Raw genomic sequence first — 26,375 nt, forward strand, 5'->3', positions numbered from 1 at the left:
CTTCTGGGTTGGTAGAAGCTGGGGCTAACAGTGGGGGCTCACTCCGCTCCCCCAATGCAAACCTGTGGCCTTTTGGTCCAGAGGTTCAGCAGCTCAGCGCTTTAACATGCTGCGCAATCGGGATATTATTTCCTAAAGGTTGTGAATATACAATATTTCTGATTTTTGTTTGTTTGTTGGAGGCAAGTATGAATGCTGCAATTAGGGAAAATGATTAGCATGTAAATGGCCTTGCAGCTTTAAAGCCTGGCTGTTTCTTCACTGAGTGAATTTTTTGTTGGGAGGTTTTGGCTGGCCCTGATTGTTTCCTGTCTGGAACTCCCTTGTTTTCAGAGTGGTGTTGTTTGTGATATTTTATGTGCTTCTACTATCTGTGGCCCTCAGAAAACAGAGGATTTGCCAGACTTTGGTGATGGGAATAGTTTGTTGGGAGGTGTTAGCTGGCCTTGATTGTTTCCTGTGTGGAATTTCCAATTTCCCTGCTTTCAGAGTGTTGTTCTTTATTTACTGTCCTGGTTTCAGAGATTATATTGTTCTGTATTATTCTATCACAGTAATTATTTCATATTACAGTAGAATCTCACTTATCCAACATTCGCTTATCCAATGTTCTGGATTATCCAACGCAGTCTGCCTTTTAGTAGTCAGTGTTTTTGTAGTCAGTGTTTTAAATTCATTGTGATATTTTGGTGGTAAATTTGTAAATACGGTAATTACTACATAGCATTACTGCGCATGGAACTACTTTTTCTGTCAAATTTGTTGTATAACATGATGTTTTGGTGGTTAATTTGTATAATGATGACCTAATTTGATGTTTAATCGGCTTTTCCTGAATCCCTTCTTATTATCCAACATATTCACTTATCCAACGTTTTGCCGGCCTGTTTATGTTGGATAAGTGAAACTCTACTGTATATTGATAATGTTATATTATCTGCTTAGAACTGGATTATATGAGGCCCTTTCTACACAGCTGGATAAAATGCACACTGGTGGATTATATGGCAGTGTGGAGTCAAGATAATCCAGTTCAAAGCAGATAATATAAGATTATAAATGGGTTATATAGCTGTGTGGAAGGGCCTTGAAGCTACACTGCCATATAATCCAGTTAAAATCTGATAATCTGTGGAAGAGGCCTAAGTGAGGCCTAACTGTGCCTGTCCCCTGGGCTGAGTAGGTTGCTAGGAGACCAAGTGGGTGAACTTAGCCTTGTAACTGGCAGCAATTGGATAAAAATAATTATTCCTCTCCCTGTAATTAGGACTGTATTTTTCTTTTTGTTATATCAACCTAGAACTGTGGATGATGGGTTGTGTTGTCAAATTTCGAGGATGGAGGGCCTGTAGTTTTGTTGTTTTGTCCGCTGCCCTGATTCCATCACTCTTTTATATATATAGATTATAATTATTACTATTGGCTGTCAGAGAGCTGTGGTCCCACAACAGACTACAAATTCCAGATTTCTCTAGCATTGTGTAGAGATATTTCCTACTAACCTGGTATTGGTGGTTCCTAGCTTGCAGAGAAAGTACACGAATACAATCCCTTCATAATAATTATAGTATGGTTTAAGTCATAAACTGTTCTTGTTGTTCCCCAAATGCATTTCTAGAAGGAGTTGTTGGCTTAGCTGCCTTCTCAGTCAGTGGTTCTTATGTCCATTTACAATAGTCTGAGCTTCTGTTAACAATTGTGACCCATTGTAATGATAATGATATCCAATTGTGTCTTCCATGTAATATTTCTGTCATATCTACAAAATTCAAAACTAAAGTGCTTCCAGTATAGCATGGCCCCTATATTGCAGAATATATGTTCCTGGGCTTCCTGTGGATATGTAAAATTGCCAATAAGAATGAACCTATTGAAATGATGAATTTCTGGCCAAATAATATCATATGGTCCTGCTGGAGGATGTAGAAAATGTCTTTAAGAAAACATATTTTGTTGCGTGTGGATAAATAAAACCACGGATACCGGTCTCATTAATGAGGGGGTTGTTCTGTACTTACAGTATGTAACTGACTAACTTACATTCACTTAGCTGTTTCAGCTTTCAGTGATGGCATCAATTGTCCACATTTCTTTCTGCTTCTTCAGGTAGCTGTAGAATAAACTGTAGGTGAAGTAAGCTGTTACTTTGAATGGATAATTAAAGACTGAGATCAGAACATATTTGGTTTCTGCTGTACTGAAAGTTTTACATATTATTCATATTTCAACTAAATATTGCTTCCCCTTATCTCAGGAAAGACTGTGACATCATCAATGAAATCTGCTGCAAGCATTACTCAAAACATACAATGAGGTATGACATTACTTTTAATCTGTAGATGTTTAGGCCACAATCCAGTTCTGTTGTTGTTAGGGGTTTTTTTTTCTACCACTGGCAAAGATGGTGGTGAAAGCTAGATAAGGAATGTTATAAGAACAAGGTAACAAAGGCAAGAAAGTCATGGCAGGCCTGTAAAAATGTTCACAGTTTCTGAGCTGCCTATTTGCAGATACCTTCAAGCCTCCTTAGAGGTGAGGCTCTCTGGGAGAGGTGGTTGAGAAAACTTTGTGTAACAGAATAGGTTGTTTTCAAAGCTATTCTAACTGGCTAAATGGGTGGCAATTGTTTGGGTCCTTTTTTATCTGTTAGTCTTTTGTCATCTTCTCCATGTAGTGGTTCTATCATTTCCTTAGCCTTCTTTTTGCTACAGACATGACCGAAAATGCCCTTTTATTATTTTTGACATCTGTAGCAAGCCTTAGATTGTTCTGCACTTTAGCTTCTTGGATTTTTTCTTCATGTGATAGCTGTTTACTTGAATTCCTCTTTTGTGATTTCCCCCTTTCCTCCATTTTTGTACATGTCTCTTTTAAATCTTAGCTCAGTTGAAAGTTCTTTTGACATTAATACTAGTTTCTCATTGGAACTGTCTGAAACTCTGCTATTAGTATCACACTTTTAAGAAACACGGATCCATCATGAATTCCCTTCTCTATTCTTGACCAAGCAATTGCACCTCATTAGTTTCCCCTTGCATCCTCTCATACCCCCACTAATGATCGATAGTGAAAACTAAATGATCTGCATTGAAAAGGGAAGTACAAACGGAACTTGAAACTTAGTTACAAAAACTGTAAATAGTCATCTACAGTGAGTTATAGTATGTTAAGGTTTGTACTATTACGTATTGCTAACTGTATGTTTTTTTTTAAACCAAGGGATTGCACCTATGTTTCCCTAGGTTTACTGAAATCAGATTTCTTAAAATTCTAGAATGTGTGTGTCTGATTATATTTTGGCTTCCCTTTTCTGCTGTATAAAAACTCCATGATAATATGGTCAAGCCCACCTAAAGATTCAGCCACTTCCACCTCATTAACCATATCCTCACTAATAGTTAGGATAAAATATAAAATAGCTGATTCTCTTGTTGCCTTTTCAATATTGTGGACAATGAAATAGTCTGCAAGGCAAGTGAGCAATTTTTTGGACCTAATATTCTTAAGTCCTGAATTTGACTTATATCAAATAGCAGGATTTCCCAGTACACTGCAGCTCTTTTCTGAGTATGTGGTTTATTTATTTATTTATTACATGCATTTATACCCCGCCCTTCTCCCCGAGGGGACTCAGAGCGGCTTACATTCTGCCACGAGGGCGGTTATCTATTCCAAGAAAGCATCATCCGCATCCTCAATCTGTCTTCGGGCTCTGTAGCAGATCCCCATGATGGCGTCCCTTTTGTTTCTATCCCCCTTACTTTTAATCCATATGCTCTCAATTTAGCTTGATTTAAATAATGGGTCTCTTCACTGGTGTAAATATCCTTGAGATGTAATGCTTCTTATTTATTTATTTATTTATTTATTTCTCTGAAATAGTGATGCCTATTATATCATATTTGTTTTGCTATGTGGTGTGTTCTGGGGGAAGGCATTTAATTTTCTTGTACAATAACACAATGACAATAATGCTATTCTGTTCTATCGTACTATTTGCATCGTTATCTCTATAACATTTAGTCTATTATCTATAGCACTTGATGAACTCCTGCGCTCAAATATACTATTTCTCCCTCATTCTCCCTAAATGAGCTTGTTTCTCTGCTTGGTGGTTCTCATCCATTTCATGCCATTAGTCTGTATATTGAACATGTTACTCGATCCTGCTCACTCTAGGCAATTTTCAGGATCTTTCAAATATATGAAAAGGTCTTCAATTGTGATTGTTTTCCCTGACATAATATTATAACATGCAAATTCCAGAAATCAATTGGTTATTTAACACAGCAGGATGATATTCAGAATAGAATGTCGTCCCCCCAATGTATTTTAATCATAAAATACTGGAAGCCTCTTGTTAAGGTGTTTCATGCCTTTTCTAAAGAGTCTTCCATAATGTGTTAGAGTTGTACTCCTTTTTAAGCTTAATTCTAAGTCATTTTGCCTTGCTGCTGGATCTATTTAAAACCTCCTGTTTCTATCCTTGGTTACCAAATACAGGGTCTATAGTAAACAGAAGACATTATTTTGACAGTCACTGGGCTGTCTGCAGTTATTGATGGTTTACTGAAGGAGAGATTTTGTTGCATCTTTGGTCTAAAATCTTCTGTTCAATTTTGATCCAGAGACCATAGAAATCGATTGCAGTTCATATGTGGTGACAAGATCTGTTCTACTAGGAATGAGTATGTCAAAGCGCTTCTTGCAAGAGATAATATTGTTTGCACAAAAAATGAAGGTTCTAGTCAGTGTACTTGCAACGTGTGCTCGCGAAGAGAAGAGCGCAACTCTGGTCATACACCAAGTTCTCAGGATGATGATACACGGCTGTGCAATGGGGAAATATTCTTCATTACAGAGGTATGTGAATTGGTTAATTTTAAGAATAAATCTAGAAACAGAAGATACAAATTCATCTTCAGTCACACATGAAGAGATTGTTGCCTTTTCTTTTAGTATGCATTTCTGTTTGGTGGCTTGAAAACTCAAATAGATGTTACTTTCTGATTTTTTTAAATACAGAAGGATAATAGTAAGAATTGTTGTAGTGCTTTGTGAATAAATAAAACCTTAGCTGTGTTAGAATGTCAATTTCTCTGAATGCTGCTCAGTAAATGCTGCACTGAAAAGCAGTAGGCTTACAGGAAGAAATAGAGGAGCTTAATACAAGTGTAATCTGTTCCATGTGTTCTGCCCAAAATTTCATGAGCAAACAGTTTAATTGTGTTAAAATACACTTTTGTTTCTGAAAATGCCACTGGTTATGGTGGATTAAGGCACTGACCTGCATGTAGTTGGAAGATCAGTGGTTTAAAAGGAATGATCTTGTATGTTTATTTTGTCTAGCTGTGAGACAAATCATAGGTAAGAATTATTGTTTACTATTTATTGCCTTATCTAGGATAAAGAAGTTGATCGTGTACGTATGGTGACCATTAGCATTACTGATGGACCTGAATATACCGTAGTGTATAAACGTCTCCTGAAAAACTCCAGAATTAAGCATGGCTGGGCCAAAACTATTCATACATTTCAGGTAAGCTGTTTTATAGTCCTGCCAACCTGAAACAAAATTGCTGATATAACTCAGCATGAGTGGCAATATTTATGAGTCAAACTATCACATTTGTGAGGTGTAAATGGTGTAATTCTCCATCTTAGAGAGCTGTGTGTAGTGAAAGCAAACCTCAATGAGATCTGTTATATGTTGTCTTGACCTTGTTACAGCATTAAGCTAAAAGGTAGTGATCCATTGTATAGTTTATATGACATTTGAAAAAGGTTATTTGCTAAGTCTCTTCCACAGCTGTTGGTCTTCCGCCAGATCAGCAATGTCATTGTGGAAGATTGAGAAACCGACAATTGCACATGATCTTATCTAATGACTTGTAAAAATTCATGTGTGTCTCTTTGGAAAAATCTGGGAAACGGAATAGACAAAAATGCACAGCAATGAAATATGGTTTAATCAGCCTTCTGTGTCCACAAAGTGTGCATTCAGAGACTCCACTATCCACAGCTTGAAAATAAATATTTTTTAAATTCCAAAAAGCAAAGTTTGATTTTGCCATTTACTATAAAGGACATGACTTTGCTATGCCATTGAATATAATTGGATTTGAGCACCCATTGATTTTGGTCTCCATGAATGGACCTAGAACCAAACCCAAAAAGATAGCAGGGGCCCTTTGTACTTTCTTCTATGTTTTTTGTTTCATTTTGTTTAAGGCATTTGAGAATAACAGATGAAGGGTAGCTAGGGACATCATGCAATATGGAACTTTTAATTTATTTTAACATTCTTTCGTTCATTTGGACCTGCTTTTTTCCAGCAATTTTTTGTCAATATTGTTTTCAGGGTTCTGAGGAAAACACAATAGTCTACGTTGTTGGAAATGCCGGTCGCCAGAATTGGCAGCATGTGTACACAGCTGTCACCAGAGGCCGTTGCCGGGTCTATATTGTTGCTGAAGAAGCCAATCTTAGAGCAGCCATTGCTAGAGAAAACTTTCGCAGAAAGACTCGTTTACCACAACGTTTGAACGATGCACTTACAGAAAAAATAAGTAGTTCTCAGCAAATATCCTCATCACAAGAGTGTTCTCAGAATCAAGAGGCTAGCACTTGTTTCGTTGATCAGGAGGAGTCTGTAGTTTCTGACAAAATGGAAACTGACAGTGGATTCAAGGTATTGGTTGACACAGTTGATGCTGCAGAGCAAATTCCAGGTGAACGCAAAAGGCAAAGTGAATTTCCACAGGATTGTTCAAGTCCATCAAAAGTTGCTTTGGTAAGATGTTTTAGAGTTTTTTAAAAAGTTACACTGAGAATCCCGAGAATTTCAGAAGGCATTTCACCTCTTGAGTTGTTTTATTCCTGAAAATGTAGTAAAATTATGATCACAGAAGGGCCTCTCAGTATGAAACAAAAAGTCGGGGCGGGTGTTTGATCACAGCACCTGGTGAAGTTGTCCACCCTTGTCTATTGTCCTGGTGTTATGATTGTATCATCTGTGCTGGCAGTTCTACCGGCTTACTGCTTCCACTGTATCCTACCTGTAAGTTGTACAGTCAGCCCTCACAATTTTGTAAGGATTAGGATCGCAGCATCCGTCCCCAAAAAGTGGAAATAAATGTAAAAATCTCTGGGAGGGGATCAATGAGGTGTGAGGGGTTTACATGCTATGGTCCCAGCAGAAAGAGGAGCCCCCTCCCACTCCATTACCACTACCACTTATCCTCCAGAGTACTGTGTGTGTCTGTTTTGCCCAGTCAAAGGAGGGCAGTAGCAGGAGAAACGTGGCATGCAAGAAAAAGGAGGAGCAGACCTATTTGCCACTGCCACACAACTTACCATGTGGAGCTTGGCTTCTCTTCCTATGTACTGTGTGCATGTGTTTCCTGCAGTACCTCTTGTTCTTTATCCCAGCAAAATAGACACACAGAGCACACAGGAAGAAGAAAAGGAACCAGGAATCCTGTTTCTTCTCCCCTTCCTGTATGACACATGCATATATTTCACTTTGCTTTCAAAGATGGAGCTGCCCTTTGCACATTACTTTGGAAGGGGTTACCTCAGGGCAGGCAAAGGATCACTACCCACATTCTACCTGACTCCTGAATAACTTGTGGAGCTGAGCATGGCAGTACAAGCTCACAAATAATAAAAATGTAAGAGTTGTGCCTCCCCTTTTAAAGGTTGGCCCAAACAGAGCTGTAGCCAAGGGGGATGTTTAGGGGTTCAACCCCCCCCCCCCTGAAATTTTCAGGTTTAAAAAAACCTGGTTTACTCATTAATTTTAACTGATTAACCAAATCCCAATGAGTGTCCACTGAAGTTTATCTGTCTTGAGTGTCCACCGAAGTTTATCAACAGAGCCTGATTTCTAAATTATTTCTGTGTTAATGGAACTACTCTTCATGATTAGTTTTAAAAATGTCCCCCCCCCCCCCAAAATTTTTTTCTGGCTATGGCCCTGGCCCTAAGTCATTTTTGGAAGTGAATAATCCAATTTCTTGGGCGCTGTTTCTTTTTAATATTTTGCCTTTTAAGTGTTGGTTCACAGGGCTTTGTTGTCAGAAAAAAGAGCTTCACAAGCTAGGTCAAGTTTGTGGTCCTGATGAACTTTTAGCTGCCTGGCACACCACTCCTAAAACAGAAGAGGACTAAATCATGTAGCTTTCACATCTTCATCAATAATCTAAATCTTGAAGGCTTGCTATATGATATTTCAGTTACATTAATTCACATTTACAGTCACTGCATCATTGCAATAACCAAAAAATGCCCTCAAAACCTACCTTTTAAGCCACATAGCCTATGGCAGAAGAATTTCCAAGGTACTGGATGCTCGAGTGGGGTGGTGAGTGATGACATGTCCAGACCTTTCCCAGCAATAGAGCATGTTGTGATAGGTACTATACAGTGCCATCATGCTCACTTTCCCTGTCTTTACCATTCCAAAATTTTCTTAATTTTTTCTGCATACTATAAAAATAATATTTAACAAAGCAAAAAAAAGAAAAGAAAGAAAAATGCCTGCTAAAATCTTAGTAGACATCCCGTAACAGCTAGCCTTCTAGCAATGTGGAAAAGATACAAGGAAGGGATGGAGCAGAAAATCCCTTTATGGCTGTGCCCTTTGGAAGCCGCATTAAAACCAACATACAATGAGGAACTGAGAACTTATAGAGAATATCTAATTCAGTAGTTCCCAACCTGTGGCTGCCCAGATGTTTTGGTTTTCAACTCCCAGAAATACTAACAGCTGGTAAACTGGCTGGGATTTCTGGGAATTGTAGGCCAAAACACTTGAGGACCCACAGGTTGAGAACCACTGATCTAATTGAAGACAAAGCACAATGGAAACTGAAAGGGAGAGAAGAGTTAGGGGGGAAAGACTAGTTTTGTTATCATCAATTACAGGTTATATTTGTAAAACAATAGAATTGGTTTTTCTAAAAAGAAATAGAAGCTGGAAAATATTTTGGGGAATGAAAACAAAGGATTGATTTCCAGGTTATACAAATGCATTCTAGAGTACAAGAGAGATAATGGTAATAAGAATGGTAATGATTTCCTGGTCGAGAGACTTAGGGAAAATATAGGTTTGGATAACTGGGAATACTTATGGGAAAAAAAGGGATTTAAATGTTCAATTGTCATGCAGCCAGATCTCAGGGCTGAATTTCCAAGCCCTGAATCTGACTTCATAACATAAACATGCGAGCACCTGGCGGGAGAAGATAAAATGAGCCTGGGAACTCAGGGGTGAAAGTATAAACAATTATAATTGCTGTAGTGTGGGGGGGATAGAAACCTTGGTGGAAATGTGATCCAGAAGGTGGGGTTTGATGATGATATTTGCGTGTGATATTACGTTGCATCAGAAGTGATAAAATTAGATGTATGTAAACATTAGATCATTCTCGACTTTTCCAAAGTCATGTATTCTTCAATAAAGATTGTGTTTGAGAGCAGCTGTCTTTGATCTGCGTTCAGACTGGTCCTTTGAAGTAAGCCTGACATTAAAGTCGAGAATCCCATTTCTCACCCTCCTGCGGAATTCGCAGTGAAGTGATAATGAGCGAGGAAGAAGATCAAAGCCCAAATGAGGCAGAGAGGCCTTTGCAAGGGGCCCGGCCGAAGAGAGAAGAGACGCTGCAAGCCATAGCTTCCTCTACGGGGTACCCCAAGCCGAACGGCGTGACCCAGAGAATTCCCAGGCTCGGAAGAGGCGTCTCTGCAGCTGCAGAAACCAGTTGGGGATCTGGAGGAAGTATGCCGGAGACCGTGGCCCTGCGGTTATCCATCCTGGAAACTAATTTATCCAGGCTGTCGGAAACCGTGGGGAGATTGGTGCCATTATTGGAAGAGAATCTCCAGAAGGAGGCCAGCCGATATGGCGCCGAGAGAGAACCAAGCAAAGAAGGAGATTGGAGCCAGAGGGGCCAGCGGGCGTCAACGCAGAGCCCCGTGGCGGCAAGGGACGAGGGAGATGAGGAATACTGGCAGGAGCTGCAGTTCCGGGACAGCATGGCGCGAGAAGTGGAGCGTCAGCGAGCCCTGGGGACCCTGAGGCCGCCGTCTCCAACAGAGCTCCCAACCCCCCGAATGGGCGTCGGGGTGGAAAGGCCACTGGGGCCAGGGATCGGGTCCAGTGGATTTGCAGACGAAGGCGGAGAGGAGCGGGGGGTCCAGGAAGAGGAGGAGGATGTGCCGTACGACGAGGAAAGGCGAGATGAGGGGGCTACAGCTAGGCCAGTATGCGGATGGGCGGAAGAGCCAACAGCGGCGGCAGACTTCCAGGAGCCGCGCAGAATGACCACCGGAGTGGGGCGCGGCGTGTTCCAAGGAGCCACCCGAGGAAACCTGATGCAACCCTTCCCCATGCCGCCCAGACAATATCAAAGGGCTGCAGAATGGATGCCTAGAAGGGAAGATCTCAAGCTGGAATACGGAGGGGAATCAGAGGAACTGAACTTTTTTCTAATTAGCATTAGAGGATACATGGAAGACAACGCACACACATTTCCCTCCGAAGCAAGCAGGGTTCGAGCCATCGGCAACACACTAAAGCGAGGAGCAGCCAGCTGGTATGTGCAATTGCATGCCAGACGCGACCCATGCCTGAGGTCAGTGCCCCGCTTCCTCGCCGCACTGGAGAACCGGTTCAGAGACCGGCTAGAGCAATTGAGGGCTCGAGACCAGCTGAAAGGAATAAAACAGAGGGACAAAACGGTGCCCGAGTACGCAGAGGAATTCCTCCACCTCGCGGAAAGGGTACCGGAGTGGTCTGAAGTAACCAAAGTGGAACTATTTAAAGAGGGACTACGCCCCGAGATTTTCAGCTGGGCAGCGCACAGAGACGACCCCGAGACGCTCCAGGGATGGATCCAACTAGCGGGGCGCGTCGAATCTACCCTGGCACAAGTAAAGCGCTTCAGGAGCAGCAGCGGCCAGCAAAGACCGGTGGCGAGAGGTCGAGGAGAAACGAGGAAGCAAGAAAGACCCGGAGGGAGGCCGGGGATTCCCTCCAGAGGAGACGACAACAAACCTAAACCGGGATGCTTTGTATGTGGGAAGACGGGCCACCGAGCAGCGGAATGCTGGGCCCGGAAGGGGGAGCCGCCAAAAGCCCCAAAGCCCAAGCCAGCAACCGGGAGGCGTGCGGAGGAGGAGGTGCAGGCCCCAGAATCTTCGGAAAGATTGGTGAGTCGGGACAAACGCATGATAGTAGTACCAATTTGCCTCTCGGGGCTAGAAAATCGGGCCACCTGCAAGGCGTTTATAGACTGCGGGTGTTCTAGGAACATTATAACCCCAGAATTAGCAGGAGCGCTGAAATGCCAGCAGATGGCACTTGGCTCCCCAATTGCATTTTCGCAGCTAGATGGATCAGTCGCTGCTGGGGAAGTATCTACAAAGGAATTACGGGGAGTTCCATGCAAAATAGGCAAATGGGGAGGAAGAGTATCCTTTGTGATAGCCCCTATTGCCACATACCATGTAATATTGGGGATACCATGGCTCGAACAAGCAAATCCTGAAGTAGATTGGAGAGGAAAAAGCTTAGCATTTAAAGAACAGCAGATGCAATGGGAGATAAGCAAAATTGCAGAAGAGGAGGACGAGGAAGACGAAGCAGGGGAAATAGACCCACAGCTATTGCCACCTGAATACAGAGACTTTGCGGATGTTTTCAATCAGAAAGAGGCCAGTAAATTGCCTCCCAAAAGAAATATAGAAGTAGGGATTGAAATAACCCCAGGAGCAGACTTACCAAAACCAAAAGTGTATCCCATGTCTGTGCAAGAGAAGGAGGAATTGAGAAAATACATTGATAAAAACCTGGCTCGAGGCTTCATTAAGCCATCTAATTCTCCTCTCGGGGCTCCAGTGTTATTTAGGAGAAAGAAAGACAATTCCCTAAGATTGTGCATTGATTATCGAAATTTAAACGCAATTACCAAGGACAATAAATACCCTATGCCCTTAGTCAAGGATTTAATTACCGTATTGAAGAAAGGGAGCATATTTACTAAACTGGATTTAATTGAAGCGTATCATAAATTAAGGATCAAACCGGAGGATACTTGGAAAACCGCATTTTCCTGCGCATTCGGCCATTTTGAATACGAAATTTTGCCTTTCGGGTTAAAAAATGGAAGCGGCTGCTTTATGCAGCTTATAAATGAAATACTACACCCGTTATTGTACAGAGGGGTGTTCATATTCCTTGATGATATCTTGATCATTTCTGAAGATAAGGAAAAGCACGTAAAATTGGTCCGGGAAGTTTTGCAGAGACTAAGAGAAGCAAAGCTGTACGCAAAACTGTCCAAATGTGAATTTAATAAAACTCAAATTGACTTTCTGGGATATCGGATGTCTCCAGAAGGGTTAGCTATGGATCCAGCTAAAGTAGCAGATGTGAAAGAATGGGGAGTGCCTCAAACAAGGAGGCAATTACAATCATTTCTGGGGTTTGCAAATTTTTACAGACCCTTCATAAAAGGCTTTGCACAAATAACCGCACCCCTTACAGAACTTTTAAAAACAAAAGGGAAAGGGGAGACAGCAAAAGTGAAAGCTCCCGGCGCCAAACTGAGTTGGACGCCAGAATGCCAAAAGGCATTCGAGACCTTAAAAGAATGCTTCACTGAAGGACCCATCCTAAAACACCCTGATATCAGAAGCCCTTTCATAATCCATTGCGATGCCTCAGACTGTGCGTACGGGGCAGTGCTATTGCAAAAGGATCAAAATGGGAACTTAAAACCCTGTGGATATTTGTCACGGAAGTTCAGCGAAACTGAAAAAAGTTGGCCAATATGGGAAAAAGAGGCATTAGCCATATTAAAAGCCTTAGAATGCTGGCGACACTTCCTCGAAGGAAGCGGAATCCCATTCGAAATTTGGTCTGACCATAAGAATCTCCAGTATTTAAAGTCTCCTAGAAAATTGTCCCCCAAACAAATCAGATGGGCGCAATACTTCAGCAGATTCGATTTCCAATTAAAGTTTTTTCAAGGGAAACAGAATGTCTTGGCAGATGCTCTTTCACGCATGCCTCAACACGAAGGCCTAACCACAGCAAAGGAGGGGACAATATTCTCTGACAAACAATGGGGCTTAGCTGTCAGGACAAGAGCACAAACCCAAAAGGAGGACACGGCTTTTGTCGAACTCGGCGGGGAAGATAACTGGGGAAATGAACTAAAACAGTCTTATAAAGGAGATCAATGGATCGCGTCCAACGCAGAAAAGGGGGACCAGAAGGGGGGATTTTGGTTTGTAAACAAGAAACTGTATATCCCAGCAATATTAAGGATTAAGATTCTGCATCGTTTTCACAACAACCAGAGCGCTGGTCATACAGGAATTACCAAAACAACAAAGGCAATAGCAAAACATTGTTGGTGGCCAGGAATGAGGAAGGACATAAAGAATCATGTTGTCCAATGTGATGATTGTGCCAGAAATAAATCGGGAGGAGGGAAGCCTATGGGATTGTTACAGACAGTAGCGGAACCTACCAGGCCTTGGGAATGTGTAGCTATGGACTTTGTGGGAGAACTGCCAGTCAGCAAAGGACATCGTTATATTTGGACAGTATTAGACCTGTTTTCTAAACAGGCCCACTTTATAGCACTGACGAAGCTACCATCGGCTGAGAAACTAGCTGAATTGTACATAAACCATATTTACAAATTACATGGATGTCCAAGTAGAATAGTCAGTGACAGAGGAGTACAATTCACAGCAAAATTTTGGGAAAAATTCTTGGAAATGCTAGGAGCAGAAAGGAGTTTAAGTTCTGCTTTTCACCCCATGACAAACGGGGCGGTAGAACGTACTCAGCAAACGCTTGGGCAGTTCCTTCGAATGTACTCTAACATGAGACAAAATGACTGGTCTAGGTGGTTGGCGTTTGCGGAACTAGCCTTTAATTCAACTATACATTCAGCAACAAACAAAACCCCCTTTGAAGTAGTTTACGGGTATGAAATACAACCTTTACCCCAATTGCCGAGGTGGACAGAAAATGAAGGAACAGAGGCAGGGAAATGGAAAACGCAAATGATAGAATGTTGGAATCAAGTGACTGCTTCGTTAAAAGAAGCACACAAAAAGTATAAAACGTTCGCAGACAGAAAGAGGGTGGAAGGCGATAAATTAGATAAAGGAGATCTAGTGTGGTTAAGTACCCAAAACATCAAATTGGGGTTACCTTCAAGAAAACTGGGCCCCAAATATATTGGACCATTCAGAATACAGGGTGTTATCAATGAAGTGACTTTCCAATTGGCATTGCCAAAAAGTTTAGGGAAAATACACCCAGTCTTCCATCGCAGCTTGCTGAAAAAATATATGGGGACTTTAGACAAAATGGACCCATAGAGTTATTGTTTGATTTGTTTCAGGACTATGGTGAAAGAAGAACCGAAGAGGAGGACGAAGAAAACGGGGGCGCCATGTCATGCAGCCAGATCTCAGGGCTGAATTTCCAAGCCCTGAATCTGACTTCATAACATAAACATGCGAGCACCTGGCGGGAGAAGATAAAATGAGCCTGGGAACTCAGGGGTGAAAGTATAAACAATTATAATTGCTGTAGTGTGGGGGGGATAGAAACCTTGGTGGAAATGTGATCCAGAAGGTGGGGTTTGATGATGATATTTGCGTGTGATATTACGTTGCATCAGAAGTGATAAAATTAGATGTATGTAAACATTAGATCATTCTCGACTTTTCCAAAGTCATGTATTCTTCAATAAAGATTGTGTTTGAGAGCAGCTGTCTTTGATCTGCGTTCAGACTGGTCCTTTGAAGTAAGCTTGACATTCAATAGTGGGTTCTATTAGAGAAAACGTGTATAAAATGTTCTGTAGAAGTTATATAACTCCTGAATTAATGGCTAAAATTGATAAATTCCTAAAGGGGGAAATGTTGGTGATGTAAAACGCAGAAAGGCACCTTCCATGGACTTGTATGGTGGTTAAAAAGTTTTGGAAAAAGGCGACTAAAGAAACCAACAAAATGATTAATAAGAAGATGAAGAAACCCCCCAAAATATGCTTATTGAGTTTGTTTCAGCAGAGAATTGGCAAAGAAGATGTAGAAATTTTCCAATATGGTTTGTGGCAGTGAGAATCACAAAAACAAAATGTTGAAAGGGGGGGGGGGGAAGAGCTACTAATTAAGGACTGCAGAAGAAAATTAGTAGAGTATATTCAAATGGCCAAGATCGCCAATGGCATAAGAGGAGAAAACAAAGAATTCGCTAGGAAATGGAGACTGGCCTTTGGGTACTTAAAAAAGAAGACAAAAGTAGATTTTGAAGTAGCCAATTGGGGGATTTATTAGTGTAATGAAAAGGACAGATTTTTGTTAAGATACTAGTTCCATATGGTGTAGTGTTGGAAGTCATGGGTATTGTTGGTTCACGGGTGGGAATGGGGAGGTGGCAGGACAGGGGAAATAATACTTGTATTTTGGTTGTTCAATCTCAAAAACTGTGTGTGTGTGTGTGTGTATATATATATATCACAATATTTTTTTAAAAGCAAGTAATAAAGAAGAAAACATAGATAAAAGTATGCAAAAACAAGTAACGATTTGAAATATGGCATCACATTACTATACAACCCCCCTTATGCACAGATTTGATATCCATGGGTTCACTTATCCATGCTCCAAATAATATTTCCTCTGCAGAAGTGTGTATGGGTTCTGTAAGCGTGATTTTGTGATATGCTGCCTGCCCAAGTATAATAAAAATATAGAGTTCTCTATGATCCATAAGAAGTCTTGGAATGTATCCGCTTTGGATGTGGAGTTGTGCTGTACTTTGTTTGAGACTGATGTGGGGCAGGGAAAGAATGCAAAGGGGCCATATAACATTGCCATTATTTTGCTTTATCTTCTGCATTGCAATAAGAATGGTTCTTATGCTCCCCTAAATCCATCTATCTCAACCAACATCTGATGTATGGTGTCTTTTTTTTTACTGCTTCACAGATAATGGAAGAAAACAAAACATCCCCCCTTGCAACTAACTTGCTTCAGAGTCTGACACTGAAGAGTCCAACTCCCAAGAAACTTTTTACATCATAACAAGTATATAATGTAGTTAAAAATGCTTTGTGTTATGCTTCTTCCCTTTCTTTTTTTATAGAGCTAAAATATTTTAGGACAGAACTACAAAAGTATTGATACTCTATTTTTAAAGTTTTGAAACTTCAACTTTTTTTGGGTTTTTTTAAAGCTTTTAATACCATATTTATTATTATCACCAGCCCTTCATATTCACTTGTCAGGGGCTCATGAACATTGTGAAAATGAAAAGCTGCAAAAAATATTTTCTTTATATGACAACATCTCTAGGAATTTCTTGGTCCATCAGCACAACTCTATGGCCAACCTCCACTAAAAGCTGATTATAGAATCACACCGTAGGATCTAGGAATTCCTAGAGGAAACATTTTAATCAAATCCATAAATAATCAAATCTGAAGAAGCCCAACCTGTAAATATGAGGGGTCAAATGTATGACGATTTTCTCTCTGCCTCAAATGGAAGAAATGCAGTTTACTTTTAAAGATTGACAGTCGTTTTATAGATATCAGATTTAAGCCATATATGTAAGGATGTCTTTATAAAAGAATCTGTATTATCAAACCAGTTTTGCTTTATGTGACTCTCCTTTCTGGGTTAGCACTATTTGCTTGTGTTTCTCTCTGGCTGAGAGAGATGATATGAAGATTAAACTAAACAAAAAATTTTAACCATTAAAGTCTGAGGCATTGCCTGCTCAAACATTATGAACTCTCAAAGGAGCTGCTCACCTTTGAATTCTGTATTGTTTTCAAGGTGCTGCAAAAGGCTATAGGAACCTTGCTGCATTCTGTTTTTCAAAGTAAGTCCTTTTGTAGAAATTTTGCTATAATTGAGACAAAACTGATACATTGCCTGACATGCTCCAGGAAATCCTATTCACATTTGGTTCTGCTTCTGAAAGGTAGAGTTATAGGTCATAGATGATCGTCTCCCGATCTAAGATGGGCATGCAGAACAAATGGTGAACATTCTTTTAATCAGGTTGGAACGATCTGAATGTAACTTTTTGCATTGTATAGGTCAAGTTCTTTTAATATATAGGTCAAGTTTTTAATTTTGTGCAGAATGTATTAATGATTCAAGCTGCTTTGCGGATGGATAGACCTCCAGATGGGTTTGGCCTACAATTCCTATCAGCCCCAGACAGTGAGGTATCATGGAAATGTACTCCATTCAAGAGAATTTTCCTCCCCAGATTGTTCGTTTGAAGGGGGGAGGAAAGTGTCCTTTGTATAAGATTTATCTTGCTTACTGTTCTCAGCACCCAAGCCTTTGTCTTTAAATGACTGTTTATTTCATTTTTTTACATTTTCCATACAAATTTTGTAACAGTTCAAATTTGCAGAAACCATACATAGACGATAAATATCATGCTATTAAAGTATTAAATTTGTACAAAAATACTTTAGTTTAATACTCATTTGTTTCAAATAAAAATACATATTAAGTGGTTCATGATTTGGGTTTCAATTTCATTTTGAATGAATTTCCTCTGGCAGTGCTGAAGTATGAATAAAACATTTCACATGTGTGCATAGGGTCAGGTAAGCTTGCTTATATAACAGGTTAAGGAAAACAGCATTGGGGGGTAGTTCGACAATTCCAAATATATGAAAAAAATGCTATTTAGGATGATATGAAGACTCTACAATGATAATGGACAAATCCAGTGTCTTTCCAGTCACCAAGTAACATTACCATAACAATACAGTAAACAAAACCAAAGCAGCTGCTGGTGAGTCTAAAAAGCAACTGGCATTTTATTGCTTTGAATGGGAAAAAGGGAAGAATTTGGGTGGCTGTGTGCAAAATGTATTTACAGTTTTGAAATTAATTGCCCAAAATGATAAGAATCAATGAGATTTAACAAAGCCGTTTAAAGATTCTTAAAACCCATGAACATACAATTTGTTTTAATTTTAATATGTTCTGTAGTTATAGAAGTTAACTCGCGTATACCCAAAACTGGGCAGTTTGTATGCTTTTTGCATCAGTATTGTTGCTTCTACAGTTCATTTTTTTTTAAAAAAAAGAAACCCCACTTGAATGTTTGTGGTAGAAATGTCTTTGAAAATTTCACTAAAACATATTTTACTGTGTTAAAACCAGTAATTTATCAGAGGTTCCAAATATCTAAATGTCAGAAGTTCATACAGGCTGCAAGACATATCCTGTTCAATACATCATTGCATAGGGAATAATATAACTCTTAATAAAACCATACTACTGCTGGGCAGTAGCACTTTACCCCTTTACACATCAGATTCCTATGTGCACTTTTCCTAAAAGCACATCATTTTGTCTTCCCTCCCCTTTCCCTTATAGCAGAGGAAACAACAGTACAGGTCTCAGAAAAGCAACTACTATGATACAGTAATCTAGATACAGCAGCAAAAATTCAAGGTTCCTTCACTTAGTTACCATTTGTCTTCAAACATGTTATATGTTTTGAATATCATACCCATAGTCTAATGATTTACATTGGGGGGGGGGGTCTTTTAAAAACCCTGAAGAGGGCTAGAAGAGCCATCTTTCATTTAACTAATAAAATGCAGCCATTTTCACTGTCAATTTTTCACTTGCTTTCTTTTTTATATAAAAAGGTCAGTTTGGAAATGGCACTATTTGTGGTCATAAAAAACAAGCAGAATGAAACTCCGTTTGGGAAGCAAGTAACAAATAGTGAGCCTTGAGAAATAATAAAGACTCCCCTGTGCTTCTTAATGCCACATAATAGCTGTGTCTCCAGTATATCCGAAATCTGAAAGGGAATTAGCACCATTTAAATGTCTTACACGAATACAGATTTTTTTTTTTGGCTATAAAGTATTCGTAGGTTCCCGCTTCATTTCCAAACCAGAGTTGTGTCCACCTGGTTGAAGAAAGGCATTGTTCTGGTCGTTCCACTCCCCGGTTGCAAAAGTCTGTTGCTCGGAACCGATCTTTTGCGAGGCTATGGGATTTCGACTAATTACCAGTTCCAGTTTGTTACCAGACTCTGCTATGAGGGGAACTACTAGGCAGCAGTCAAAGTCTCTTGTGCGGACGTGGTTTACCTGAAAAGAAGAAAATACCATTTTAGATTAAAGAAAAGCCAAACAAAAAAGTCTTTGCCCAGAAGCACTAAACATTAAACAAGTCAGCACTGAATTATAATAATGTAAAATCAGTGATTATTTAAGTAGCTTGTGCCTTGGGTTGCCCTTCAGCTTTGAATGCGTTCTACAATGTTAGATAAAGGAAAGGTTTCATAATGCTGAGATTAGCTGTGTAAGTATTGCTCTATTTCACAAAAGCTACCAACTGGAATTTTATATGACCATAACATACTGTGTGCGTAGTATCATAACAACACTGGTTCATAGTGAATTCTCGTGTGACTGCCCTCAACCCATCTTACCAGTAAGCAGTGGCTGGGATCTAAAGGGATCAGTTCCCTGTCAATTGAGAAACAGCTTCCTGACATCCCCTACTCCTTCCATGAACAATCTCTAGTGAAACAAGAAATAGAGCCTCCCTGTTGCAAATCCCCCTTTTGACAGATTGCTCATGCGAGAGATTTGTGTGACTGTCATACTGCTGTTTCCTTATGGCAGCGTTTCTCAACCTGGGGGTTGGGACTCCTGGGGGGGTCGTGAGGGAGTGTCAGAGGGGTCGCCAAAGACCATCAGAAAACACATATTTCTGCCAAATTTGGTCCAGATATATCTTTGTTTGGGTTCACCAGACTCTCCAGATGTAGGTGAATTACCTCTCCCCTAAATCACTCTCAATTCCTCCCAAATCCCTCCAGTATTTTCTGTTTCGTATTTTCTGGTCATGGGGTTTCTGTATGGGAAGTTTGTCCCAATTCTATCGTTGGTGGGGTTCAAGGGGCTCTTTGATTGTAGGTGAACTATAAATCCCAGCAAGTACAACTCCCAAATGTAGAGGTGTATTTTCCCCAAACTCCACCAGTGTTCACATTTCGGCATGTTGAATATTCCTGCCAAGTTTGGTCCAGATCCATCATTGTTTGAGTCCACTGTGCTCTCTGGATGTCGGTGGAACTCAAGATCAATGTCCACCAGATCTTTCCAGCATTTTCAGTTGGTCATGGAAGTTCTGTGTGCCAAGTTTGGTTCAATTCCATCGTTGGTGGAATTCAGAATGCTCTTTGTAGGTTAACTGTAAATCCCAGAAACTACAACTCCCAAATGACAAAATTAATCTCTTCCCCCAACCCACCCAATATTCAAATTTGGGTGTATCGGATATTTTTGCCAAATTTGGTTGAGTGAATGAAAATACATCCTGTATATCAGCTATTTACTAACAATTCATAACAGTAGCAAAATGACAGTTATGAAGTAGCAACGAAAATAATGTTATGGTTGCGGGTCATGACAACATGAGAAACTGTATTAAAGGGGTCACGACATTAGGAAGGTTGAAAAACATTGCCTTGTGGACAGGGTAACAGAACCTATTGGTTGCAGAAACTATTTACCGGTAAGTGTGATTTAGGGAATTTTCACAGTTCCTACATAACGTCGAAATGAGGTGTTGCATAGGGATCATGAATATGTAACTGTAGGCTATAGATCTGCAGTTGCCCAACAAGAATCCACCATAGCTTTTGGGTGCTAGATCCCACCCCCCATAACAATAAATGACTGCCACTCTACCTGTAGTAATCTGTCGTATGGCTTCAAACCACCTACATCTCCAGGTCCAGCTGGCCGAATATTTTTAACATACACACCTTTTTCCAATAAGCCATCTGAGACACTAAATCCAAAGTCTTCCATGTCAGAATCCTTGAACAAGGTTACCTGGGGAAGGTGGAAACATCATCTCAAGTCTTTGTTACACAGTTATGGATCTGTTCTCTCCAGCCTTTGCACCTGCCCTCTCCTCAACCCAAGCATGAGCTTTTGTGTCTTGTTACATTTTAGAAGCATTCCCCTTTCTTCACAAAGTTTAATGTCTTTGAAGAACACTGTCTCCATGCATCCAAAGAAGTAGTCTGTAGCCCACAAAAAGCATATCAACTATTTACCAGTATGTGGGGTTTATGGGATCTTCACAGTATCTAGGAAGATCCCTAAACTTGGGGCTGCATAGGCATCATGTTTTAAAATTTTACACTAAGTTGGTACTTTTGTGTGAATATGTTGAGCTAATATGGAGAAATAAATCTTGTAAGATTTATTATAGAAAACCAGCTTTATAATGGCTAAGCTTTGCTGGAAATCAACCTTGTTTCCTTTCCAAACATATGGGTGACTGCTCACTACGTTACCAGCTTTAATTATGGCAGAGATGCCTTGAAGAAGAACGCTGACCAGAGACTAGTTTTCTAAGGGCAGATGTGGGTATACTTCCCTCCTCCCGAAGAATACATCATTAGTGGGCTTGCAAAGAAAATGGTGAACAGCACCAAAACTTCAACCTTCAGCAGCTTGCAAAAATCTGACATTCAGTGAAATGCTTATCATCAGGAAGCATGTCCACTTACCTTGTGCAACTCCACAGGAGTTGGTGACATAATTTCTTTCATCTCTTGCTTCATTTTTCGCAGCGCTAGAGATTTTCTCCCTACATCTGAAGGCAATGTATTGCTACGGGTTGTCTGGCTGTAATGTGGCCTTGAAGTGCTCCTTTCCTGGAAGCTGGCTTGTCTCCCCAGGTGACCACGATGCTGTGGGTTGTCGTGGTTCAGGCTCATTGTGCTCCCAGACATAATTGTTGCCTGCAGCATTAATAAACAGGTTTTTGTAATATACAACACACAGTCAAAATGGAATATTGTAACTAAAGGGAGCGCCATATTCTGTTGTCATTGCCAAAACACAGTCACTTGGGGACAGAGCAAATAGCTCGACAGTTTGATTAGAAGTCCTTTGAAGAACTGCTGGACAAAAGTTTATTGAATGACATTTTCACCCCAACTGCCAAAGAAAATATGAAAGGCACTAAATGCCGAGCTGCAACATTAGACTATAGCCATTATGGCTGGATGTGAGAAAAATGAAACTAAACTACACATTTTTTTGCTGACTAATCAGTGGGTTATTATATGAAGCTTTAAAATATTCTAGCATCTACAGAATTAGTTTGGTCTAAAATATAACGAATGTGCACTAGAGTGGCATTTTTAAAAATCTGAAGTGAAAAATGCAAGCTGGCAAATGTGTCTCCCTTTTGGAGCAGCAATGTCTTTAATGATGACAGGACAATATCATAAAATGTCAAATAGCCTAGAGATTAGAGAATAACCATGGTTTTGATGAGAACTAGGCAGGGGAGGCTTTTAATAGAACAATGCAGCTGTAGCAGCATTTTCCAGACTACAATAGAGGATTCTGCGCTTCATGATAAAGTACGAGCAAGACTGCTGAGACCTTGACTATACATTATGCAACTGTATATCTTTCAGATTAGGACCTTATATGTTTTGGGCTTGTTCTGGCTGGTTCTGTTCCTTCCAGAAATAACAGAGATTGCCATGAAAATAGACTTAATGGCAGAAACCTGTTGAACAGACCTATTAAATTAACCATTGAGTCAATACACTAGCAAATCCAATTCACTCATTAAGCCTACCCTTGTGAGGACTAACAAGGGATTTTGGTTCCACAGCAAAAGAGTTTGCAGCAGGTTTATAAAATACGGCATTCAAATAAATTGAAGGGACTTAGATAGAAAATGAGTCATATTAACGTGATTCCTGTTAGGAAGTGAAAAGAGGCTTACTTTTTTAAAAAATGAAATGAAACAGTACATCTACATAGCAGGAAAGTGAAGAAATCATAGCAGCTAAAGAAAATTCTATAGGAATATTTTTTGGGAAGTTAATGTTGTCTATGCCAAAACCACTGAAAGCGCTACGGTGGTGCAATGGGTCAAACCCTTATGCCAGCTGGACTGCTGACCTGAAGGTTGGGTTGCTGACCTGAAAGTTATTGGTTCGAATCTGTGAGATGGGGTGCGATCTCGTCTGTCAGCTCTAGCTTGCATGGACAAGAGAGAAGCCTCTCAGTAGGATGGTAACACATCCAGGCATCCCCTGGGCAACATTTCTGTAGACAGCCAATTCTCTCACACCAGAAGCGACTTGGAGTATGTTCTCAATTTCAAGTCACTTCTGACATGATAAAAATAATTAAAAAAAAAACACTGAAAAACACATTCAGAAGATCCATGAATCCACAATCTGCACCTTGAAATTATTCTCTTTTTCCTTTTTGTTTTGCTTCACGGGATTAGCCATCTTTGGTCAAGAATTACATTCCTGAACCCACTATTCATAAATAGCATCCCAAATTAGAAATTAGCACAACACCAGAAGGACCACAGTTTCCCCGTCCCTGAGCTAGATGGGCCCACAGTTGAGTCTGACTCATCCTCAGCGTAAATGAGACGCCTCTGGGCAAAATGCAATGCTAATCTTACTTAGGGTAGATGAGTAAAATGAATGTGTCCCGCTGCTTAAAATTTAAGTCTCAGTGATTTCAATGGATCGATTTTGGATAGGGACAATGTTGGATTTAGCTAAACTGCTTATTTTCAGCATGTCTTGTTGCATGGTATTAAATATGCAAATAAGCACATCAGAGTTTCCTCTGTCTGTCTATTTACCTCTTTCTACAACTACTTTGAATGAATACCTTTTTTTCAGTAGCTGCTCTCCAGATTTTGGGACACTCCTTAATTTCCTTCTTTTTTTTCATGTCAGGAGCGACTTGAGAAACTGCAAGTCACTTCTGGTGTGAGAGAATTGGCTATCTGCAAGGACGTCACCCAAGAGATGCTTAGAATTTCCTTCTGCCAGCAAATTTCCTATTCTAACAGGCTTTTTCAAGTTTGCTACAATAGGCCCTTAATAGTGTATTGTCTTGGTATTTTTTATCTGTTATATGAATAGCTCTTAAAATAGGTTTTAATTCTTTAGACTTAATACAATTTTAATACCATTTTAATACAAATTTAGATGTTACTAGTTATGTATGTATTTTAATTGGTTTTGTTTTTTAATGTTTTGTGAATCACTTTGAGTCCCACTATTGAAGTAGTGGAAAGCGTCATTCAGAAACGTATTTCCTTCTCACTGAGAATTTAGATTCATTTGTCTATGTTAACGAAAAGCTGTACTTTGAGTGGGGTACAAGCAAAATCTGACACAGGGGGAAAAGGCATCTTGTTTTCACAATGTAATTTGTCCATTTGATTCCTGCTCACAAAGATTCTGACAGCACAGCTAAGTATAATAGGGACAGTAATTAACGTTTCACTTTAAGAAGCATGTTATGTAATCCTTAAATTGGAGACTTACCATCCTACTGAAACATCCATTCATTTTATCTGTTTCCATATCCATTTGCTATGCTCTCAGGAAAGAAATCCATAAAGGAAGGCTGAGGCCCCATGCCTTACAACTAAACCAGAGTGACATGACATTCTTTCCCTAAGTTCCTCTGAATGGCAATTAAACATACATCAGATCCACATTGAAGTAAACAGACATGCAGTACAGAAGCCATAAATCTGAGACTATGCAATCAAGTTGAGCTGCGTGAATTTTACCCAGTTATGCCATTCACATTCCTTGTGGTTGCTCAGGGACTTCAACATGACATAAAATGAAAATGAGATTCTGCCAGTTTTGCAAAGCAGGGGATTTAAAAGAACATAAAAGAAAAATCTTGAGAACTCACCCTTCCGAAGCATTTAAACTAAGTATGATTCTTCTCCCGCCTATTTTTAAGGAACAGGCAACTTTAAACCAAGCAATGTCTAGTTAGTTACTCAGTTTTTGAACTACCCCACCCAGCATGAAGTTAATGGGAAATTCCTAACTGCGTTAACATCAGGTTGCAATGTGGAAGAAAAGTAATGGCCACTACAAATCTTTTGCAGTTATCTCGGTTCACCAGGTGAATCCAGTTTTTGGAAAACACGTGGAGGTTTGCTTTTCGTTTATGTTCCCCTTAATTCAAATTCAGTTCAGTTGCGAGGGAGACATGCCAAGAAAACCTTTTGTAAAGGCAGCTGGAAGAGAATGGGATGTGCCGCTGGAAAGGCAAAAGAAGCCCGCAGACAGGTGCAGCCAGCAGTAGCACAGGAGAAGCTTTTGAGCACACAGCTGTATCATTTCAGCAGCAGCTCCATGAAAGAAAACAGCTTGATTAGGGCGGTCAGAGGAAGGCAGCTGCACAAGCAAAAATAGAAACATAAAGGGTAGGTACCAAGAGAGTCATGTTTCTCAAACACAGACGCCTGTCAGCCTTGTCCTGTGGAGAGGGGGGTTGGGTTAAAGCTTTAAAATGAACTTGTGATATTAATGCAAACTTAGAACCAAAGAAAAGGAAGAAGGGGACGGGGGGAGGGGAAAGCGTGTTAATAATTTTTTTGAAAAGGAAAGCAATTGGGATGTTGTGACAAGATTAAGATTGCTTCTACCTCTAGTTCCCTTAGAATTCCTGACTGTCCGCAGGTCTCCAAGTCCTCCAGTGCCTGAGACCAGAAATTCTCCTCCTGATCATTTTCGGGAGCACCTGCAAAGCTGGATTCAGAGAGAAAGGTTTGGTTAAACACATACACAACAGAGCAGTGAACTTCATAGCAATGGCTTGCAACACACAAGTAGCAACGATACGGAACTATTAAGGGATAAGCATGGGCAGAAGGAGAATAAGCCAGTGAGCTCTATAGCTAAAGTCTATATGATCATGAGAACAACTGCTAAGGTAATATACAATGCAGGAGATTTAGTGGCAAAAGAATTTACAATGATGGTGAACTTCACGCGGATATCACTTTCTTTTCCCAAATCGCTGCACTGAGGGAGAAAAAAAATCAGTGTAAGAATGTGGTCACTTTTTGGCACTTTTGAGGGAGAATTAGCTCTGTTGGTTAATTGCATCCTGAACTATACAAGCAAGACTTTAAAAGAGTCAAAAAGAACTTCCTGTTGTTGTTGTTTATTCGTTCAGTCGCTTCTGACTCTTCATGACCTCATGGACCAGCCCACACCAGAGCTCCCTGTCGGTCGTCACCACCCCCAGTTTCTTCAAGGTTAAGCCAGTCACTTCAAGGATACTATACATCCATCTTGCCCTTGGTCGGCCCCTCTTCCTTTTTCCTTCCAAGCTTCCTACAAAATTTAATTACCTCAACTAATCTGGTCACATTTATTGTAGCTGCCATTATTCATAGTTTGTGAAGCCGCTACAAACTGAAGTCACAAGCACAGACATGCTTGTGGG

At 40.2% G+C, this 26,375-nt stretch overlaps 2 protein-coding genes across 14 annotated transcripts in view; one reads left to right on the plus strand and one right to left on the minus strand.

The window, feature by feature from the left end:
• helb (DNA helicase B) overlaps window positions 1–17,583 on the plus strand; it is a 37,116-nt gene extending 19,533 nt beyond the window's left edge. Inside the window, exons 9-13 of one of the 2 annotated variants that reach the window (XM_062982588.1) lie at window positions 2,255–2,314; window positions 4,629–4,863; window positions 5,405–5,539; window positions 6,362–6,793; window positions 14,430–14,807. In XM_062982588.1, coding sequence (XP_062838658.1) covers window positions 2,255–2,314; window positions 4,629–4,863; window positions 5,405–5,539; window positions 6,362–6,793; window positions 14,430–14,537 — 970 coding nt within the window. In that variant the 3' untranslated portion in view covers window positions 14,538–14,807. Of the gene's footprint in view, window positions 1–2,254; window positions 2,315–4,628; window positions 4,864–5,404; window positions 5,540–6,361; window positions 6,794–14,429; window positions 14,808–16,026 lie in introns of those variants that run through there. The other variant, XM_008116587.3, reaches the window with a different exon arrangement.
• Window positions 17,397–26,375, minus strand: part of grip1 (glutamate receptor interacting protein 1) — a 444,940-nt gene continuing 435,961 nt past the window's right edge. For 9 of the 12 annotated variants that reach the window (XM_062982584.1, XM_062982579.1, XM_062982580.1 and 6 more), the window contains 5 exons: window positions 25,570–25,672; window positions 25,356–25,400; window positions 21,626–21,859; window positions 20,793–20,939; window positions 17,397–19,181 (listed from right to left, as the gene is read on the minus strand). In XM_062982584.1, the coding sequence (XP_062838654.1) occupies window positions 18,945–19,181; window positions 20,793–20,939; window positions 21,626–21,859; window positions 25,356–25,400; window positions 25,570–25,672 (766 nt within the window). In that variant the 3' untranslated portion in view covers window positions 17,397–18,944. The remainder of the gene's footprint in view (window positions 19,182–20,792; window positions 20,940–21,625; window positions 21,860–25,355; window positions 25,401–25,569; window positions 25,673–26,375) is intronic. The other 3 variants (XM_062982577.1, XM_062982586.1, XM_062982587.1) reach the window with 1 other exon arrangement.

The sequence above is a fragment of the Anolis carolinensis genome, chromosome 5 (assembly GCF_035594765.1).
Source record: "Anolis carolinensis isolate JA03-04 chromosome 5, rAnoCar3.1.pri, whole genome shotgun sequence".
NCBI classification, from domain to species: Eukaryota; Metazoa; Chordata; class Lepidosauria; order Squamata; family Dactyloidae; genus Anolis; species Anolis carolinensis.